Raw genomic sequence first — 23,483 nt, forward strand, 5'->3', positions numbered from 1 at the left:
GAAGTTGTAGCAGAGGACAACCAGAGAGATGCCAATTCTTAGGACTCTAACTATTCGTACACACTTCAAAAGTTTCAGGAGGAAAGCTTAATCTTGCTCAATTTCCTTTGTGGGTTAGAGGAATTTCCCAGAACATTCTTCCAGAACTGGCTGCATTTTACTTTTCCTGCTGCATGGCAAGGGAATTCATCAATGTTTTATTTGGTTGCAACATATCCAATGGACAGGCCTTGTTGCCATTTTGTATTGCTTATATGCCACTTTAAACTTAAAACATGTGCAACAAGAATTTACCACAGTGCAGGAGACTGGTGTGATTCCAGCGGAGGGGGATATTGCTGATGGACAAGGCAAATTACTTGTTATACTTTCTTTTCTGATTTAATGCTGACAACAGGCAGCTGAAATGGACAAATCCCTTCTTCAGAATTAAAATTGATATGTTTAAAATATTAGATTACCCATTCCTTAGCTAATTTAGCTCAATTATTGCTCCACAGAAAAGCACTACATTCTGTAAACAAAGTATATCTCAATGTATAACTAACTTAATTTCCATAAACAATGCAAATAAAGGAACAGATTCTCTTACCTAGTCTTGCATAGATCTGAGAAAGAATACGAGCTGGCTGTACATGGATTGGTAAAACTTCTGATACAGTTTCAACGCTGATTCCATGCTTCTCCAAGACGTCCTTTATTCCCACAGATTCTGCTATTATTGCCACTGATATTAAGCAGAAAAGATATTTGAGAAGGAAATAAAATGAAGATTTTCACCACTGTTCATGGAATTCGAACCCAGCACCAGCATGAGATGAAGATCATCATATAGTGCCTCTAATATACAACTAATTTGCTCCTTTCAAAACCCAGCTTCACAAGGGGATTTATCAAGAGCACAAAACTGCCTCTAATTTATTAATTTCACTTAGAGAATCCTGATCTGTCCAATCTTAATGGCAATGCAATTATGCAAGGAGCTGGGAAAGCAAAATACAGAATTTTATGATTACTGGTAGCTTAATTAGTCCAGAACAAATTATATAGTGGTCTGAAATTGTGCAGATTCTTTGGTATAACAGAACCTAGAATAAGCAGTTCAGATCTTAAGTCCACCATGCCACTCATGAAGATCATGGCTGATCTGTATCTTAATTTCATTTGCCCATGTTCACTCCATACCCCACAGTAGCCTTACTAACAAAAAGTTACTGAAAATTTCAATTCATCCAGTACCTAATCTTCTTGAGGAAGAAAAATTCTGCATTTTCAATGCTCTTTTTGTGGGAAAACATACTTTCTAGCCTCACTTACAAGTGACTTAATTCCATTGTTAACATTATGCCTCCTTGTTCTGGATTCCCAGAACAAAGGAATTAGTTTCTCTGAGCCTAGACCATCAAGCTCCTGGTATTATTTAAAAAATTTAGTTATATTATTCACTTTTATTAATGCTGCATTCCAATTCATTTGAACTAAAGACCAACATCTCATTTGCTTTTCTGATTACTTTTTGAATCTTAAAAATTGCTATTAGCAATTTGTATGAATAAATTCCTAACTCTTTTGGAGTTTAGAAATAAGGAAGTATTGTTACAATTGCACATTGCTCCAAATCTATTATTAAGGTAATATGTGTCTTTCTTAAGCCTTTATTCTACACACTGAATTCAAATTGCCATAGTGTGGCTTGGTCCACTCTCTCAATCCATCCGTGCGACTCTGTGATTTTTTTAGTTCCATCTATACGTTTTATTCAAATGGCATCTGCAAATTTGATTTGAATGACTATTGCAGGCCACTGGAATTCCAATTTACTGGTATTTCTAGAAGCCTTTTCTTTCAGCTTGATACTGTCTCTTCCCTCATTTATTGACTACTGTTAAAAATTACATGGGATAAGCAGGTGAACTGCCCAAGTTCACAAGAAAATAGGAGCAAGAATAGTCCATTTGGCTCCTCAAGTCTAGTTTGCCATTCAATATGGTCTGCCCAAGGTCTCAGCTTCTCTTCTGTGATGGCCCTAAAATCCTCAATCTTTCAAAAATGTGTCTCCTCCTCTTCAAACGTCTCCAATAATCTAACCACAATAACCCTGCAGGTTACAGAATTCCAGAGATTCTCCAGCCACTGCGAGAATAAATTCCTCTGCATCTAAGTTTTAAATGTTTGAGACTCTCCTGCTGGTGGGAACATCTCAACATCTACTCTCTGATGCCCCATTGGGATTTTATATGCTTCAATGAGATAACCCATAATTCATCTAAACCAATAGAGACCCAACATCTTTATTAGCCTAGTGAATCTCTTTTGGTCTGCCTCTAAAGCTAGTAATGGTAGCGTAGTGGTTAGCATAATGCTATTACAGGGCCAGCGACCCGGGTTCAATTCCTGCCGCTGTCTGTAAAGAGTTTGTATGTTCTCCCCATATGTCTGAGTGGGTTTCCTCCAGGTGCTCCAGTTTCCTCCCACATTCCAAAGACGTGCAGGTTAGGAGCCACGGACATGCTATGTTGGTGCCGGAAGAGTGCCAACACTTGCAGGCCGCACCCCCCAGCATATCTCAGTAACACAAAAAGATGCATTTCACTGTGTGTTTCAATGTACATATGACTAATAAATAAATATCTTAACTTCTTCCTTATACAATGGGACCAAAACTGTGTACAGTACTATAGGTCTGCCCTTACCAACACCATGAACAATTGCAACAATACTTCCCTGAAACAGTCCAAGCCCTGATACAATTCAAATTCTGCTGTAGGCACACTGAGCTGCTTAATTATCAAAGGAGCTTTGAACTAAATTGAATCCTATGGAATTATCAGCAAACAATCCTGCTGGGTCTTTAATCAGTTTATTCATGATCTGTTGAACTTCGGGCCTGTTACAACCTAAACCATTTTCTAAAGTCAAGTCATTGGAGTGGAGTATGGTTAAGGGAGATTTATCCCTTTGAATTCAATGTTTCCAGGGATTCTTGGTATAGTATTTAGCACAAGTGGCCAAAATCCTTGACCCAGAGCTCTTTGATGTATCCCACAAAATGAAGACAGACATCTATCCTCAAGGGGAGATTATATGACCAGTGACAAAAATAAAAAAAACTGATATGCATACAGTACATTTTACATCCTCAAGACATCTTAAAGCACTTCAGATCAACTGAGTCTATTCATTTTTTTGTACAGGTACAGAGCTTCCAATCTGTACACAGCAACAAAATCCAACAGTAATAGTGACAAGTATGCCAAATTGCTCTGTTAAAGAGGTCTTTATTGAGAAATTAATGTTTGTCAGGTTACCAGGACAATTCCCTGTTCATCTTTGAAAGACGTGCAATCTTTCATAACTGCTAGAAAAGTCAAACTGAACTCAGTTTATTGTCTCAGATCAACTATGGCATCTCTACCAACAAAGCACTTTTCAGCACTAGATTAACTTCAATGAAGAGGTGACTATTATCCAGAAGCACTAAAGCAAACTACGATTCACTACTAAAAAATGTTATGCTCATAACACTGTGACCTTGACTATGGTAAGACTTTCTTAGTTCTGGTGCAGTTACGGGACTGTGCTGAAATCCACAAGTAAATTTCCACATACATACTCAGACTTGGAGTCACAGTAGTGAACAATAGGACTTCAAGAGCAATAGAAGCTGGTTGATCTGATTTACAAAGGAGCTACTAAAACTGACAAGAAGCACAAAGGGAAAATGAACAAGAGAAACCCCCATCTTAGTGGAGATGATTATTGTCAGACACGGTCAGAGCATGACTATTATTAGGCACTTATCATCCCACCCTTGAACATTGTCATGTTCTTGCTTCATATGAGCATGGATTGCTTCGTTATCTGAGGACTAGAAAATTGAATCGTCAGCAAACATTGTCTGATGGTAGATGGAAGGTGATAGATGAAATAGTTTAAGATGGCTGGGCCTTGAACACTGCCATTATCCCTGGCATGATATCTTTGGCTGACAACAATTACAACCATCTTCCTTTGTGAAACATAAAACTGCAGTCAGTGGAGAATTGTTTCTCTCTTTGCCCAATTTTACTGGAATTTTTCAAATTTCTAGCATCAGCAGTTTTGTGCTCCAATTCAAATTAACTGGGCCACTTTGATGCTAAGCAAGGTCACATACTACCTTTGCCATACCTCAGGAATGGAGCTGTCTTATTCATGTTGGACCAAAGCTGCAATGAGGTATGCTGTTAAAAGGTCCTGGAGCAGATTACTTGTGAGTAAGAGATGCCTTTTAGTGTTGATGATGCTTCCATCATTTTTCTCATTGAGAATAGATGGATGGGGTAGTCATTAGCCAGATTGTATTTCTATAAAGTGAACTTCAAACAACAGATGTACAGATAAAGTAAATACATCTCCCATTTTCTAATTCTTGGTTATCAATGCTAGACAATGCACAACTTATCTGGCTGATTTGTAGTAAAATTAGAAACAGGCTGTAATCTGATGAGAAAACTGTCATAATGATGTCATAATGTACCACACACACCTTGTACTACAACATCTGGTCTAGGAACAGTGGAAAATCTTCTGTTCAGTGGATCAATTTCACCAGCAGCAAGAAACCCCTGGAGGAAACATATTTTATGGTAAGATGCAGGTTGTAGATTTTGGATATTTAAATATATTTCTCCCTTGTAGTTAAAGTATTGTGAATAGCCAATTCAAACATGCCTGAAGGGCTCTAATTGTGACTTTCCATCTGTACTGAGACCCAAACTCAGCTGAAGCAGAAGTAGGGATATCTATAACTGGATAATGTTAAGGAAGGGAAGCATTGTATGAGTTACCATTCAACTTTCCAATTTTTATCATTTCTTAGCACAAGAATAGGTTAACCAACAGTGCACTGTACAAAAGAATATGTGGGCACATCGAGTTTAATGCATTATATATGCACAGTTTAGTGAGCTCCCCATCAGAAAGAGGCATTTTTATACTATCCAGACTCCAAAACAAAAATGCTTGCTAACACTCCAATAGAAAAAAAGCCTAAAATTTGTCTTCATAGTAACTAATGATGCCATCCAACAGACTCATTTATTGTTCATCTCATTACAAACATCAAGAATACTATTTATACAGTGAGCTCTGAAAAGCAAAATAAACACCAAGTTAAGTCCAGTTAAGCACAGCTGCTTTATCTAATTCCTGAAGCACTCCATAAGCCTGTGGAAGTACCTTCACCAGTAGAACTGCAGGTATTCTAGGTGGCCTAACATCCCTTCTCAATTCATGACAGAGAATACATGTTGTTCTTGCCAGAGACTCACCCACATCCCATAAATGATTAAGTTAAAGAAAACCATTTAGAATAATAACCAAAACAAGAACAACCAGTAAATCTAGGAATAACAATGTTGGAGGTAGAAAAGAGCATCTGGTTAACAAGATGGAGAGACCACATTGCAAATAAAATTAAGAACAAAACCCAAGCAAAATTAGAAAATAAAAAAAAGTGAGGGGGAAATATTTTGCTGTAGCTTAATTAGGGAAAACAAATAAAATTCTTTTTAAAAAATCTGCATGTGTGGAGAAACACAAAACTTCCACCATGCAGGAAAAAAATGCAAAATAGTTGTGTGCTTTTGTGGAATTAACTGTATGATTAGCAAGGCCAATGAAAAACACTTGGGATTGTACACACTACAATTACATGTACATAAAAGAATGGAATGACAAATATATGAAGTTTGAAGACATAATCTTAAGCTACTTAATTAGAAGAAATTTTGACTTTTAAATATTGCATTCTTTTATAATTGTGACACTTACTTCTGCGACGAGACATCCTAGTATATACAAGGATTGTCCCCACATATGTGGCAACTTCCCCATATGGACCCTTGAGACACTGTGAGGGTTTTGGTACTCTTCGTTCATCTGGAAAACAAAATGTGAAAGTTATCAATTTTGAAGCATTGTCTACTTCATTAGATCTTTGCTGGCATTATACACAGACATTAGAATAAGACAGAAAGAAAAGAGTACACTCAAGACTGAGCTGTTTTTTTTAAACCTAAGGAATGAAAGATATAGCAACATCTGAAACTTCATCTGGCAATCAATGCAAAACCTCACTCTGTTTTTAGCAAGGAAGATAACAAAGCATATTAAATAAAACTCAGAAATATAGAAGAGAATATTTAAGGAGAAGAAATTCAAGAGCGTACAGGAATTAGGATGGGTCCACCTAAGTAATTAAAATATTGCGCTGAATAAAGTGTGGAAAGTGTGAATAATGGTAAAGAGATTAATAGTAACTCTAATAACATTTTTAACACAACTAAATGTCCAATAAATACAATACGAAATCATTGAATCATCTGCTTTTCTCCATGGAGGCTGCCTGTCCTGCTGAGTTTCTCCAGCATCTTTTTTTTACAGTGTAAAATCAGATGTGCACAAAAAGAAACAACTAATTGTACAAATACTCATATTTTATTACAAGTTCAAACTAGGGCAAACATAAAATTGAATTCATATTGAGAATTAAATTTAGAATAGAATTCAATTACAGGATTTCCCCAGGTTATGGCAGGGTTCCATTCTTGTGAACTGTTCATGACCCAGATGTTCATAAGTTGGGGAGGACCTGTTTTAGGAATTTATACTTCACATTTGCCCAAATTGTCTAAAGTTTAATCATAAAAATGAACTAATTTGGCCATGTACCATCTATGTATTTATTACTTTAACTTGGTCACTGCATTAAGGAGTTGAAAATTAGCTTCACAAAGAAGTCGCTCGCTAGCTGACTAACAACAATGAAATTTGTATATTTTATTCAGTAATTAACTGACTGTTTGCTTGCATGAGGAACTAAGTTGAGTGGCTAAAATAAACTTACAGTTTTTAACTAAATATATTCAGCTGGAATCCAACAATTAAGGAAATTGGAAAAGGCTTGTTCCTTTTTAAAATCACTATTCACAGATTGGGAATCCTGAAGGCAAAAGAAGACAAAAAACCTCCCCAGTTAAAGAAGTTACAGACTTGGAGATTTATGGGGCCTGTAGAAGACAGAGCATTATGAAATTCTGAGATCAGCTAATTTAAAAAATGGTATCAAGACAAGAGCTGAAAGCATGCCAATATGAGGCTTGATATGATAGAGTCCACAGAATTCAGAAAGGATATTAAAGAACGGTGCAACTTCTTTATGTAAAAAATCCTCACACAGCTAAATCACTCACAAGTGAGGTTAAAATGGGAAATTCCAATCTAATTTCTTAGTGCCTGATTTGTCAGCATTAATTTGAGGAAAGCATTTGTTGGAAAACTAGGCAAAAAACTATTATATACAGCAAAACTTATGAGAGGAGATTACCATAGATCTCCAAATCTCCACACAAAATCCTTCCTGTGTGATCTTGTCAGATTAGGAAAATGGAAGTCTTTTCTGGTGAATAACAGGGCAGAAAACCAAATCATGAATAGACAGTCTCCAGGCACAATAACGGTCTAGTATTGCACTTCTATATAACACATGGTATTGACCACGTTTCCAAAGCAAAATCATTCGGCACATTCGATTTACATTCTGTTTTCCATTCAAGAACAACAAACACTTAAAAGCTCAGTTCCCGCTACTCATGAAAAGAAATCCATATAGCAGCTGGATTAAAATAGAATCTTGCTTAAGTACACCAAGGAATTGCAAGAGCTTCCTGTCTCTACTCTACAGGCATTCCACTAACTTCTCACCCAGAATATTATGGACCTACTTCCTTGCCTGGAGAGATATCCAACTGAGTTTCAAGTAGCTTGGATGAGGATCTAGAAAACACTAAGGAACAGCATACATAAAACTCAAAGGATGCAGAACTGGAACCCAAAGTAGCTCAATGAAGTGATGTCTTGTCAGCCACTTATGCATTTGCTCTTCAGCAATATCACTTTAGGAGTCCTGGCAAGAAGGATGATAGCAGAGCATCTAGATATTGCAGATTTGCACCTAACAGTTAGAATAGCAGTAGCCTCCACTGATTTGCTGTATGCCAACACCTAATAGATCTATGCGAAAAGTGCAGTGAAATGAGCATTTTGAAGTGCATGCCTCAGAGGTTCAGTACTCCTCCAAAGCTCCTTCAGCTTTGCAAAATCATACTCCCAAAGAGACCACCCGTCACTGCCGCTATCTTGTTTCTTTCTACAACTTGAGAATCCCGAGGGAAGGACCACCTCTATCGCAAGAGGCTCACGAATGGAGAAGCTGTATACATCTCACACTATAGTTCCTAGATAATTTAGGAATATAATACAAAAAAAAATTATTTACAAGTGGATTGCACCCTGGTGGAATGCAACCCTGATGCATTCCATTTTCTGTGTGCCTTTGCCGATCCTAATGGTCCAATGAGGTGCTCCAATGTAAAGGTTGTATGCACCATGACAAACTAAACAACTAAAACAATGTAATATTTTATGATAGATTTCTTAATTCTTTCAAGTTCAAGCTGGGTCTAATGCAGCATGTCATTAACCCAAGGTTACTAAATTTAGGAAAAAAAATCAGTTATTGGAAGGTTATAATTTCGTTGTCTTCTATGAAAACAGGGAAGTATATCAAGGCTGTCAGGAGCAACAGTTATTTGAAGACTAAAGATCTGGTGGAAGTTGGCAGATCATTGATTGGTTGAGGCAGAAATAATAGTATATTCATCTGCTGGGGTATACCAAATTAATCTACTTCTCATATTTGTCAGTAATTACCAGAAAAGTAGTTGTCGGTAAAAAGATTTAGAATACCAAGTAAAGGGATGACGTGACCATCTGTTCAGCAGGAAGATTTAATTATATCTTGATAAACAGATAAAGGCAAGCACAAAGAAAATTATATGAACAGAGTCAATACAAATTATGTAATAATTACAGCATTTATATTAAATGTCGAATGCAATGACTTGGACTGGCACTTCTACACACCATTTCCCCACATTCCAACATTGTATTTGCACAGAAAATATTAAGCAGAAAGCTGATACCTCATCACATAGAAAGAATATTCATTAAAAGGCTGCTCGGTCAAATCAATAGTGGTGAGAATGATACTTCTAATGTCGCGTTGTTACTAAGGTTTTCTTATTGTCAACAGATTTGCAGGAGAATCAATCTGAAAGTATCTATCCTGCAAAGTAAGATTACATACCCTATGCCTATTGGAAAGTATTTTAAAATTACCTTATCAGCTGGAACAGCATAAAGTTCTGGTACTAAACGAATACCACCTGGGCGCAGGACAAGAATTCCATTCAGAGCTTCCCTGTACTCTTCAACCTATAAGGAGGAAGAAAAATATCTCAATAATCTAGTCACAAATGTTCAACAACAGTTTAAGTCCTTGAAAATATATTACTTATCCAAAAGAAGGACTGCAAGAAACAAAAGTGCAACATGCCCCTTTATTCTGTGCTTAAACAAGGCAAAATATGATATCTGGAAATAATACATTAGCTGTTTGCTGGCACATACAGCTTTATCAAAAACATAACTATTTGATATATTCATTTTACATTTGTTTACAAAGCATAATTTATTGTGTATGGGGGGGAGTGGGTTGGGAGCAGGGTGAGAATAGGGTGGAAATATATCCTTTGGCTGCAAAACATAGCTCAATAGCACCCTTTGGGTTTGGGTTAGAGATGCTGGTTTGGCTTAAATCTGTTGCTCAATCATGGGCATGTTTTCAGCAAGACTTATTGCATCCTGCAAAAAGTTTGGGATGGTAGCACAATCATCATGTGTCACACATGGTATAAGTATGCAGAGTAGGCAGATAGTGATGTCAATCCACAGGCAATGATTTGATACAGTGCTGCTAAATTCCACTGTAATCCTCAAGCTAATGCATTGCATTAAGCACATAAGGAGTGTTAAAATCTGAAGATAGTTGGAAGGAAAATGGTTGCATTGAATTAGTATTTACATAGCACATTCATGAACTCAGGAAGTACTTCTGATAGCTATATCTGTAACATAGGAAAATGCTGTGGGCAATTTATATCAATTTATATAGAGCTAGGTCATATAAGCAGCAATTAGATGACTGTTTTTGGGAGATGTTTGGGGGATGAATTATGACTGGAATAGCAGGAGTCTTATTCAAATAATGCCATGGGAAAATATATATCTATTTACAAGTGTAGAGGGTGACATTAGTTCAATGTCTCTTTGTGCTTCCCACTGCACTACAGTATTGCCTCAGTTCAGCGATGAATTCAGCAAAGATTATGCGCTCATATTTCTAGAGTGGAACTTAATTATATAATCCTTTGGTTTTGAGGCAAGTATGCCAATTTTGAACCAGGCAGATTCTTGCAGGGCAATAATTCTTGACTGGTTCATATCAGCTGACATCAATTTTTAATGAAAGTAAACATGTAAACCTTGTTCACTTACTGCTCCAACAACTGATTATCTAAATAATAATTTAGATACAGTGCTAAATTGTATCTCTTTTTGTTAGGATCTAAACATCTTACATTTTCTTTTACCTGCTCTGTGTTCTTATTGAACAATGCATCAAGTATCAGATATGTCCAGAACAATGGCCATTCACATTCTAGGTTCTCAAACAACTTCAGTTCTGCATTTTCATAATAAAGTCTGGAAGGATCCTAAAAACATGGTAAACCATTATAGGTAAAGTAATGGAAACAGACGAATTCTGTGCAAATAATAAATAAACACACTGGACAAATGAAACAAGATGCAGCAAAGTGGGGGCCAGTTGCTCCTTCCTTACTCTCTGTTGGCAAAGCAACCATTGTAATACATGAGAATAGTAAAATGAAGGTTCATACAAGTGACTCCATGAAAAAGAATCTGATCTTTCTTGAATCATCAAAAATACTGTATGGGAGGATCAAGTTGATCTATTGGGGGAACAGGTGATAGATGATAGCTGCTGGAGGAACTTTTAACCTTTGGCCAATTATCAATTGTCATTAGGATAAGAATGGACTACAGACCAATCCAGGAAACAAGACATGACATGGGACAATTTGCTTTGGTATGGAATACATTAATATATGCATTTTAAAAATTCAGTGTAAATCTTGGTATTATTTCCCCATTATAAATTTATCCACACAAATTTCTAATGGAAATTACAAATATAAAACTTGTCAAATTATAAATACACCATCCCTTCAGTCACATCACCTAAGTATTGCACCTCCAAACTTCTCAGTCTATTCTGCAAAGAAACTCATGCTCCAATTAACTCTCTAGTCACTGTTGTACTTTCATACATGCTTAAATTCCAATCATAAAAATAAAACAAATTACATTTTAAAGTGATGCCCGAGTAACAGCTCCCCATCCTGATCTAATTACCCCATGTCCTTGACAGCTTTATTTGAATGTTATAAATGGTGTTACACTTCTGTATTGCCATGGGAGATCAAAGTAAGTTGTAAACTACATTTTGGTTGTGGAACAAAGCTCCAAACATTGAGGCAGCTTTTTTTACTAACCAGACAGTTCTTGACTTGCCTGTCACCTGCCTTTTGACCACCCGTTTCATCCAGTGAGGCTGTCTCCCACCTGATTGGATTGGGTATATGGCCAACTACGCTCAGAAACAATGCAACAAACAATATGTTCTGTAAATCAGACTGCATATTTCTTCCAGTTTTTTTCTTTAAAGCTATGTAAGTGATTGATGATAACTCTGGCCCCTCCCTCCCTACACATACAGTACTACCCATCTTCCAGCTCAACCCAAGAAAGCAAATCTGGCTAATGAAATGAAAGTCAATTGTTCTAACATAATCTTTGGCCACAAACATTGTATTGTCTGTTTTTTCATTCCAGATTTTAACACCCATATTATTTCACCATTGTTTAAATTCAGTGCACCTTTAAAAAAAATAGCTATTAGTATTGAGATACTCTCTCTGATCCTAGATACCCCAGCTAATTTTCAAATTTATAGAAAACAAAAATTGTCTAGGCTTTTCTGGGCACTGTGCCTTACATAAAAACTAGACCAGTGTCCTGATTTCACAAAGACAAAATGCATCATAATCACTGGCATGGAAATTTATAATAGGAAAACACTGATTAAAAAATGACACTGGGGTGCGAAATATTGTCAAAAGGGAATACATATTACATTCCATACATGAATGATTAAGAATCACAGTATTATTTAATGCTAGAAAAGCAAATCAGTGGAAAAAAAAATACCTATATACCTCATTTGGAGTTTTATAACCATCTCTGAGAAACCGACGGCAGCCATAACGACCCTGTTACGCAAAAGCACAACCACAGTTAGTTGCCAAATGATCAGTCATCATTTGGTTTGTCCCTTCACTATGCAATCCCTTTTTGAATATAATCCCATATGCAAAACTACTTAAATTTCTTACATGATGCAAATGTGAAAATTGAATCCATTTTCTGTAAGGATTCATAACACACTTGGTAGGCTGCCTCATAAATCGGGTTTAGCTGAGAAGCTTTCAATGAGAAAAAGCAGGAAAAGAATGGAAAACAGAAGATATGGAAAACAAACAAAAATATGGAAAAATTCAGCAGCATTGAAGAGAGAAAACAAAGTTAACATTTTGGATTGATGAAACTGGAAGGATTTATAAGCACATAAAAAGCTAAGGAAAAGAACCTTGTGTTAACATTAAAGAAATAAGTAATTAAGTGGCAAGCTAGATGGTGGGCTGCAAGAGGAAAGTAATGGATCAAATACAGAAACAATATATGGGTCTAGAATAGGTGTAAATGGAAAAGGCAAATCACTGCAAATACCTAATCACACTTCCATAAAACTTCACTGGAGCAGGATGAGGATGGAGAGATCAGTATTGTAGTAGTACAGAAAACTAACGTGATAATGATGGTGGACTGAACAGAGACATTCATAACATAAAGGGGATTGAATCACGAGCAGTGAATATAATGAAGCAGATTTTATGCTGCTGCCAAATCATTGATCTCCAGGCTTTAAGCCAAATTGTTTCTTCTAGCAAGGTCTCAGGCACATGGAGTGTGATCAAAGATCACTTTAATCCTTCCAAAATTGATCTACCTCCTCTTCAGGTACCTCCAGTAGTCTGCAATTACCCCTAATCCCAATTTTAACAGAGTTTGTGGCAGGCAGAATGTTGTCAGATCCTTGCATACTAAAATATGTTACAATGAACAACCTATCTCAAGCCACATTTCAGGTTTATCACTAGCTCACAGATTAAATTCACAACCTTCTCAAATACTCATCAATAGTCTCTAATTTATGCCCAGTCAGTGCTTTTGAGCTAGGGTAGTGAAAGTGGCACAACAAATCTCTTATCAAAATGCATTCAGATAGACCACAAAAGGCTATTAAGGATGGCTAAATGGAATGGTAACAAAGAACTGTTATTGTGTATAGAATTGAACTTCATTACAAGTGACTCTAAACAGGAGAAAAATGCAAGTTGGAGAAAGGACTTACTTGTAGCTTTGTGATGATCTCTTGCTTAGTTAACTCAATAAGTTCAACATCTTCCACTGCAAAAGCTGGGTAAGAGATAACTGACAGGAGACCAGCATCAATCTCTTTAGATGTTGATGCTCTTGGCAACATTGACTGCAGGATAAACTGGAATAAAGCATAATATGTTGCAGATGAAAATCTGCTTAATAAGAATGAATCTGTTTGAATACTGAGACTAATCCTGCAATTTCCTATTGTTAACTTGGTTCCACTACAGTGCATATATTCTAGCCTTTATCCATTGGTTATAATAAAACAAACTCAATGTAATACAGCACATAACAGTGAAGCTAAAAACATTATACATCTTAATAACACCTGCTTGTACCAGATTTCTGCCACAACCTTTATCAAAGTCATAAATAGCATTCTATTCTATGACTGTGATCATGTTGTTATTTCTTCCTCATCCTTGTCAATGTGTCTGCAGCCTTCAACATGATTGACCACACCATTCTCCTCAGTCAGAGCCAACTGCTATTACACTGGCCTGGTTCTATTCTCATCTCGCCAGCTGTGGCCACGGTTTACCTTCAAAAACTCCTTCAACTCTAAACTGGGAAGATCAAAGCCATCATCTCTGATCCTCACCAACTCCATCCCTCTCCTCACTGTTCACAATCTGTGCTCCATCATCAAGATTGCCTGATTCCATCCCCATAGCATGGACCTTCACTGCCTCAGCTCACCTGCTGCCAGAATACTTATACATACTTTTGATGCCCTAAGTGCAACGGTTCCAATCTACTCCTGTCAAGCCTTCACCTTCCACCATCTGTTAACTGGAACATCCAAAACTCTTGTATTCACACATTAACTTGTACAAAATCCCATTCATTCTTCACCCATGTAAACTTACAATCCAGCAATGCTTTATTTAAATTTAAACCTCATGCCCAGCTTTAAATCCTTCCATGGTTTCCCCCAATCTCTATAACCTCACAGAATGCTACAATCCTCAGATTTCACTGCTCCTCCTATTCCATCCTGTTGATAATCCCTTAATGTAATCATTCCACAATTAGCAACAGTGCCTTCAGATGTTTGGGCCCCAAGGTCTGGAATTCCCTTAAGTCTACAATGAAAAAGCTAGTATATTTTGCTATAATGAAGGTCCTGTAAAATTGCAAGTGGGTTTTATACTAAACAAGGTGGAAAGCAGAGAGTAATTACAACACTTATGCCTGACTAATTTGTTACAGTGAATCTGAGTACTGTGAAAACTACCGCAAGTTGAAAGCTATAAGCACCATACTACATTGTACTGACACAGAATTTATCAGAAGTGTACCTCTCCCTGCCCACCATCCCCACAGTTTATGAAGTGCATTTTGTAATATAGTAATGTATTCCTAAAATTAAGGCATATGCAGAGGTTTATATTTTATCATATTTTACTGAGATCTTCTTCGGCACATCTCACAATAAGTAAATGGATAAAACAGTTGAAGCATGTTACTTATCACAACAACTGCAACAGAAAATATCCTAATTTCTGATCCACATGAAATACATTTTGTGCAACAACTACAAAGCAAGAAAAAAAGTGCATGATTCTTGACTGAACTTCATTTCACTTCCTTACCTGCCCAACTTAGCACAAACATCGCTTTCCCTTTCAGAAAAGATTTCTATGGCAAAATAGATCTTAATAGTACTTGGAAATGTTTTTTTGGTGTAAATATCAATGAAAGTAAAACTCCAGTAGGTGGGAAGCAATAGAAGTAACACCTTAATCAAAAAAAATCCACTGCATAAGGGGAAGTAAAGTTTTAAAAATATTCAATTTTATATCAGCACAATGCTTTGATCAGAGAATCAGTGTTTTATTGAAAGGAAAACAAAAATGTTCTAAATATTGAATAGCAAAAGGAGAAAGAAAGTAAAATTTGGAACAAGGAACGATGTTGACATACTTGATGCCAGTCACATCTTCAGTGTTCCAACAACCTAGAAAATGGAAATTATTTGTGTATTTGTTAGCACAAGAACCCAGGTTGTGCATTGCTTTCAGGAACTGTAATCTCTTACTTTATATTGGTACTCTAAAATTAGATTTTCAATCATGGAGGAAGCCACTATATGAAGATGATGAAGAAGTTGTTCCAAAAGTCAAAGACATTCAAAGGCCCACTGAAGTGCTTAGTGCCCTTAGTGAAAAGGGCAAAAAAAAACAGAGAAAATGAAATCATTGAAGCCAAATGTGGAACCATCATCTTTTCCAAAAAGGTAGCAGTATTTATTTCTAGGCTATACTGTATGGTGTAGAGAAACCATACACAATTCTTAAGGCAATTTATTTAATCAATTTTTTTTGTAAGTGTTTTGTTTTAAGAATAGGAAAATAAATGTTTAGAGAGATGTGGATATCTTTACACTCCAAAAACACTAGGTGTCGAACTCTAAATAATAATAGTTAAATCTGTATCCCTTGATACTAATTACAATCCGCTCAATACATCACATTTTAACAAAGTATAGGTTAGCAACAACACATGTTAAATCGAATAACCTTTCTACAGCTCTTACTTGGCAAAGCTGCACTTCATCAGCCATGACATGAATGACTGATCTGGGACCTCCATTAGCACCAAAGAGGTTCAGTTCATCAAGTGCTTCCAGAGCTGCCTGTGTTTAAAATAAAAAGGGTTTTATTTCAGAACAGTGCTTAAACTGTAATTTTTAGAAATATCCTAGGGAACATTTGTATTTCTACACTGGAATGGAATTTCATCCTTTTTCCACTTGTGATACACAGAAACTCTTTTGATGAATTAAAGCTACTTTTACTTAATATAAACTCAGGAGAAAAAAATCTGAGACTTTATCCCCAAGTAAACTGGATTTTCTGAACAAGACTTGGGTAAATTTCAATGCTGTAATCTCAACACATAATAGATAACAGAATAAATGGATGCCAGTGATTTGTAGGGACATCCCTCTTTCCGATTTAGATAACTTGAATCTCTTCAGCAGAAGCAGGGTTAATTCAAAGGAGGGACTTGGATCTCACAGTACAGATTGAGCGGGTTGATTATTATATTCACACTGTAGAGTTTTGGATACACCATTCTGTACTATGTCAAGTCATGGATTAGTTGACAGAGTATAGCTAAAAGATGGAGGTATATATATTGCTTAAACATATTAACTACATAATGTAATAGTGATGGATGACATATTATGATCATGGAGGAAATGAAACAAGGAAAGGAACAATAAAATGATGAGAAAGCATTCTTTAACATAAAAGTTTCAATTGATGGGTTTGTAATGCAGCTCTATAATGAAACAGTCCTGTACCTCTGGTGCCGTATTTGCTTTGCAGAGTAAAATAAACACATCGTGATGGCTGGGAGCAGTTAAGGAAAAGAGAGATCCCAATATTAATACCATCCAGACAGGTAAGATGATCAACTGAGTACAGCAGAATTTGGTCATTTTAAATAGGACTTACCAAGACTTGAGTGAAGCTGGAGAAGAGAAAGGTTCAAAACTATTTGGAGGGGTTGGTTGGGCTTCCTCATCATTTGTGATTGTTCATTACTGCACTGAGGCAATTAGGATAATGAAAGAGAACATTTGCCAACCTCTTGAAATTGGGTAGTTAAGTTTGTGCACAAAGAGTGAAAAGTACATCGCTCATAGATTTTCATGGTGGATATTGCATACTCGTCATGGCTTAATACGCTGAGTAGATTAAGAGGAGCATTGCTCAATATCTTGCCGTTTAATGATTGAATGATCAATTCATCACAAGGACATTGACATATGGAATTATAGACATTATGATATTATTGCAATCACAGAAACATGGCTGAGGTAAGGGTAGGACTGAAAACTTAATGCTCTGGGGTATAGAAGTTTCAGGCATGACAGAAGAGGATGCATAAGGAGAGTCGCACTCTGATTAGGGAGAATATAATAGCAGTACTCAAAGAAGATATCCTGGAGAAATTGGCCAATGAGGCCATATGGGTAGAATTTAGGAATAAGAGAGGGTGAGCACTTTGCTGGGGTTATACTGTAGGCCTCCCAACAGTCAGCAGGAATCAGGGGAACAGACATGCAAGCAAATCGCAGAAAGGTGCAAGACCAATAGGATCATAGTAGTAGGGGATTTTAACTTTCTGATTATTGACTGGAATTGCCCTTAGTGCAAGGGGTTTAGATGGGGCAGGATTATCAAGTGGATCCAAAAGGTTTTACGAGACAATACATATATAGTCCTACTAGAGATGGAGCTGTAGTTGACCTTGTTTTAGGAAATGAAGTGGGGCAGGAGATGGAAACGTCAGTGGGGAAGCACACTGGGAACAGTGACCATAATTCTGTGGGGCTTCAAGGTAGATATGGAAAGGGATAAGGTTAGTCTGCAAGTTAAATTGGGGAAAGGCTAGTTTCATTATCATAAGAGAGGACATAAATTGCAAGCAGTTGTTTGCAGGTAAACTGACAGCTGACAAGTGGGACTATTTTAAAAGAGTCAGAAAGAGTTCCAGTAAGGGTGAAAGGCAAAGATTGCAAGATTAGGGAACCTTGTAATGACAAAGATTATTGAAGGTTTGATTAGGAAAAACACAGAAAGCACATGGCAGGTATAGGCAACTGGAATCGAGGGAGTGTCTTCAGAATATAGAGTGTGTAGGAAAGAACAAGAAAAAAATTAGGAGGGCAAAAGGGGCCATGAAATATCTTTGGCAATTAAGATCAAGTAGAATCTCAAGGCATTCCATAAGTATATCAAGAGCAAGAAGGTAGCCAGGAAAAAAGTGGATCCCCTTAGGAACCAAAAGAATAGTCTATGTGTGGACCCTGGCAACGAGGGCGAAAGCAGACTTAAGTAGAAAGTTTTTTTTTTTAAAAGCTCAGTGAGTAGATGGCATCTGGAATTCGCTGCCAGAGGAGGTGATGGAATCAGATACAATCACTATGTTTAAAAGTCATTTATTGTATGTTTAAAAGGCACAAAAATAGGCAAGGCATAGAAGGATATGGATCCAAGGCTGGCAAATGGGATCAGTGTAGATGGGCAAAGAGATCAGCATGGACATGATGGGCCAAGGAACCCATTTCAGTGCTGTATAACTCTATGGCTGGATGACTGTACATGCGTATGGGTCACACTTTTTTGCAATACTGGTTACACTTTCTTCAATGCATCTTCCAGTTCTAACCCTCTTCCACCATTCTCTAGCATTGACAACCATATCTTCAGCCACCTTGGCCTTAAGCTCTGGAATTCCCTCCATATTATTTCTCTTCTTGATTAAGAAGCTCCTTAAAACTTATTACTTTGACCAAGTTTTCATCATTGTTCTGTATTTGGTGTTTCAGTGGAAGAAATATGTTCTGGTCAATCCTATTCAGATGTTTTGTTATCCTGACAATTGCTGTATAAACGCGAGTTGCTGCTGTTTCCCAATTCCGTGCAGCTGACAGAAAGGAGATTTCCATTCCACAAGCCCGGGTCCCAAAAGAGAGATGCAAACACTCTGAGTTGTCCAATTCCATCACTTTGCCTCTCCACAATTATAAAACTGCATTAACCATAATTTAATACTTACTTTGGCCATACCTACAGAACTGGCATTGAGCTCTGGAATTCCTCTGTTAGTCTTGTCACCACGTTCCACATCCCCATAGTCCTGTCACAAAAGAAAACAACAGAATGTATGCAGCATATGGAAGAAGCTACTAAAGACAGCCTGGACAAGTGCAACAAGTTGGAGATACAAGAGATTCTGCAGATGCTGGAATCTGGAAGCAACACACACAAAAGGCTGGAGGAACTCAGCAGGTCAGGCAGTATCTATGGAAGGAAATAAACAGTCGACGTTTTGGGTCAAGACCCTTCATCAGGACTGTAGAGGAAGAGAACAGAGGCCAGAATAAGAAGGTTGGGGAGGGGGAGGAGCATAGGCTGGCAGGTGATAGGCGAGTCCAGGTGAGGGAGGGGAAGGTAGGTGGGTGGGGGGAGTGATGCAAGAACCTGAGAGGTGATAGGTAGAAGAGGCAAAGGGCTGAAGGAGGAGGAATCCAGTAATAGACCATGGAAAGGAGGTTGGGAATAGATGGCAGGTCATGATGGTGGGGGAAGGGAAAAAAGAAGGGGTGAGGGGGCCACAGGAATGAGGGAAGACAAAGTTGGTGGAGGGGTGGGAGGGTTACCAGAACTTAGAGAAATCGATGTTAAGGCCACTGGAAGTTAGCAACAAGTTGCAGCCAGTCTCTGAAATGGGATTTCAGACCGAAGTTTCCTGGGTCAGAAATGGCAATGCTACTAAATCAAAGACTCTCTCCAGACAAATAAGGTAAGGAACCAAAATATATTATTTGTATCTCAGGGATGTGAAAGACAGAGAGATGCAATAACTACAATGAGCACTGCTACCATTTTTTATCCATTGTGTATCACCTACTTGCCTCTGGCGCAATGTAGTTGATCCATCTGGGTCTTTTCCAATGGGTTGTCAGCAACACTAAAGAAAACCTTCAACCATTTCAATTCACTCCAGGTAATATCAATGAAACCTAACATCCCAGTTGTATTGCTGAAGACTTGTACCCCAGAAATAGCTGTGCTTCTCGCCAAATTGTCCAGCATAGCTGTAACACTGACATCTACACGGTAATGTGGAATAGCACCGAGGTATGACCTACCCACAAAAAGCAGGATATATCCAAACTAGCCAATTGTTTATCTCAATTTTCACTAAAATAATAAACGACATCAGTGCTAAAGATCTCAGTTTCAGTCTTGCTCCAAAGATGGGCACAAAGGCCTGAATTTGAGGGCTTAGGTTAGAATGAGAATCCTTCACATCAGGCATCAAGGACCCTAGTAAAATTCAAGCTAATAAGAACTAGGGTGAAAACTGCCCTCAAAGTGGAGTCACTTCAACTCCAGCATAGCTGTAGGAATTCCCGAGGGCACTGTCCTAGATTCAGTCTTTGTAAGCTTGAAATAAAGGTAATCATTGAAACAGCTCAAGTTCCAGTGATGATGGCACAATGTTCAATTTCATTCACAACTCCTAAGATAATTCACAACTCCTAAGTTCATTGCAATATGCAGAAAGACCTGTACAGCATTAAGGCTTCATGCTAAACAATGGGCGATGTGCAATATCAAAAAAGTGTTTTAACTGTCTCTGTCATATTATACAGCACTTCCTTCACCAAAACTTCATAAGTATTGGTGCTTACAACATACTTCTTGTAAGCAATTCACCTCCTTATTTCCTAAAGCATTTCCACCAGCTACGGTGACATAGATGTGTAATAGGATACCTACACTTGCCTGGATGAGTGTGATAACAGTGCAGTAGCTTAACACTATTCTCAACAAAGCATCCTACTTGCTTTACGCATCATCTACCATTTTTAATACACATTCCCTTCACCACTAGTGTACCATGTTCTGCTCTATGTATATTTACAAGATGCACTACAGCAACCACTAAGGCTTCTTCAACAGTTTTCCCAACCCAGGAACTTTGACATGCAAGGATAATAAGGCTGCTACAAGGGTCATCACAACAAGTTTTCCTTCATGCCATTCATGATCCTTCATTGTTGCTAGGCAAAATGATGAAATTTACTATTGAACAGCACTTATGATAGTACCTTCACTCAAGCAACTACAGGCGTTAACAGCAGTACCTCAACTTCACATTCTCATGGGCATTTAAAGCCTGCCCTTGCCTGTGACATCTATATTTAACACATGAATTAAAAAGAGAACAAGTCACAAATTTCAAGAAGCACTGAACTTACTGTGCTGATAGAGAAAATTATTTAGACCATTTCATCTAACAGATGAGGTCATCTGTAGTGCATAAGCACTACCATGGCTGGGATCAGTTTATCTCAGAACATACCAAAACAGGAATATTCAAATCTACTGGCTCAAGTATTAATAATACACTAAATCAAGCTGCAAAAATATCAGTGTCCCAATGTTACAGTTTGCTTAATTGATTGTTGAAGGAATACTGCCTTGCATTTTTTTTAAAGTCCTCTCCCTGCAGACTTAAGGAGGATATCAAAAGTTTTATAATTCTTCACATATTGAATGTTGTCACTCACTCTGCAAACAGCCTGGCTCCACTTGATATCTCACCCAAACAGTTGAGATATGCGCAGAAAACAAGTCATGTAGTTAATCATTTAATTTTGACATAATGCACACAACCATACAGCAATATGCCTTGCCATCTTGCAACAAGATTCCACAAAAGCATGCATATGGAAGCAGCAGGAAAAAGCTGCTCAGAATGTTCTTACCAAACCTGCACTGAGTTTTTAGACAAACCAATGGTGAAAGGAAGCCAGTGCAGCATGTGGTAAGAAAATGACCAAAATATTCAGTACTAATGGGTAAAACAGGCTGCCTTTAATGATACAACTGTACCAGTAAGAAATTCAATTTATTTTCACACAGAACAAACCACAATATTTCTTCCAACAAAAGGTGCAAAATGAAAATAGAAGGGTCAGGATATCTGGATACTCACTGCAACTTTGTAGGCTACTTCAATATAAAATACAAGGTTCTGTATAAAATTCACTTCATCCAAAGTAAAAATTATATGAAGCCCTGGGGGGAGAAGAAAATAGCCATTATTAAAGCCTTTAATTCCATAAAATTCTCATTACATAAAATGTAGAACACATAGTCTTTTTTTTAGTATCAATAGAATCATCAAGAAATTCAAATTTACAGTAATTAATTGTAAATCTCTCTAATGTGGAATATAGAATTTTTACTGGTACTTTGGAGATCAAATTCCTAAATTCTACCATGCAGTAGTGACATTACTTGAACAAATTTGCCATGATACGACTGGATATCAGTGATGGCAAAGGTTATACATCAAATTATACATCAGACACATGAATGATAGAGAAATGGGGAGCTACGTGGGAGGGAAGGGTTAGATAGATCTTAGAGCAGGATAAAATGTCAGCACAACATTGTGGGCCAAAGGGCCTGTACTGTGCTGTAGTGTTCTATGTTAACTCAAAATCTAACAAATATACTAAAAGATTGCAATCATTCAAAACTATTTAAATGTTATAAATTAAACATGTCATTACACAGAGTTAGACATGAGGCAAATTGCAGGCTCTGTAATACTAGGACTATGGTGGTGCTGCAAATCAAACCACTGAAAGTGAATGAACTTGCTCCACAGTAGGGATCAGTCTGATTGTCCATGTCACTGAATTCTTGGCTATTTGGAATTAATACAGGGAAATATAAGAGATGAAAAGAACAATGCCTTTACGTCCACTATTTTAATGTGTTGAAGTAGAGGCTTAGCTATGAATAATATGTGCTCAATACTGGATAGTAATAAGGGAGACAAAGGGAGAATTTCAAACTGTTATTACATAAAATATAGCACTATGACATTGTCTCTTTTTGGTATCAATGGAATCACCAAGAAGGCACAGTGGAATCATGTCAGACACAATTAAACGAAGAAATTACACAAAAGTAGTTCTTGGAAACTTTGCAGTGTGTAAATTTACAAAACATCAACTTGTAATATACAAGTTGTTGGGCACAGAACTATGCAAAAGGTTAAAAAACTGCAAGGTACTAGAGCTTTCAATATTAAGTACTTATTACCACAGTTCTAGAAAAGGATTAAATCTTTTTTTTTAAATTAGGTTTTAAAAGTAATTAAAGGGATTCTAACGCTGAGGTGAAGTTCCCCTAATGTAGCAACTTCATCTGTTCCTTCCTAGATGTTTTATGAATAGAAAATCAAAATCTATCAACATTGTCAGTAGAAGGCAGAATGAATCATATTCAAAGAATATGTGCAGCTGTGCCACTGATTTGTCTAAAGAGATCATTCAATGTAAGAATGATAACAATCCCCGAGATTCTGCCAAAGGTACCTGATGTAATAGCACAATTGAAACCAAG

General features: G+C 37.2%; 1 protein-coding gene across 2 annotated transcripts in view; it reads right to left on the reverse strand.

Moving 5' to 3' along the window:
* Window positions 1-23,483, reverse strand: part of phka1a (phosphorylase kinase, alpha 1a (muscle)) — a 95,020-nt gene that overhangs the window by 55,675 nt on the left and 15,862 nt on the right. For both annotated transcript variants that reach the window (XM_052021063.1, XM_052021062.1), the window contains exons 5-14: window positions 22,060-22,142; window positions 19,108-19,188; window positions 16,070-16,168; window positions 13,499-13,645; window positions 12,243-12,296; window positions 10,536-10,658; window positions 9,223-9,318; window positions 5,815-5,922; window positions 4,529-4,607; window positions 593-727 (exon numbers count right to left, since the gene is read on the reverse strand). In XM_052021063.1, coding sequence (XP_051877023.1) covers window positions 593-727; window positions 4,529-4,607; window positions 5,815-5,922; window positions 9,223-9,318; window positions 10,536-10,658; window positions 12,243-12,296; window positions 13,499-13,645; window positions 16,070-16,168; window positions 19,108-19,188; window positions 22,060-22,142 — 1,005 coding nt within the window. The remainder of the gene's footprint in view (window positions 1-592; window positions 728-4,528; window positions 4,608-5,814; window positions 5,923-9,222; window positions 9,319-10,535; window positions 10,659-12,242; window positions 12,297-13,498; window positions 13,646-16,069; window positions 16,169-19,107; window positions 19,189-22,059; window positions 22,143-23,483) is intronic.

Source organism: Pristis pectinata, chromosome 8, assembly GCF_009764475.1.
Source record: "Pristis pectinata isolate sPriPec2 chromosome 8, sPriPec2.1.pri, whole genome shotgun sequence".
Lineage (NCBI taxonomy): Eukaryota > Metazoa > Chordata > Chondrichthyes > Rhinopristiformes > Pristidae > Pristis > Pristis pectinata.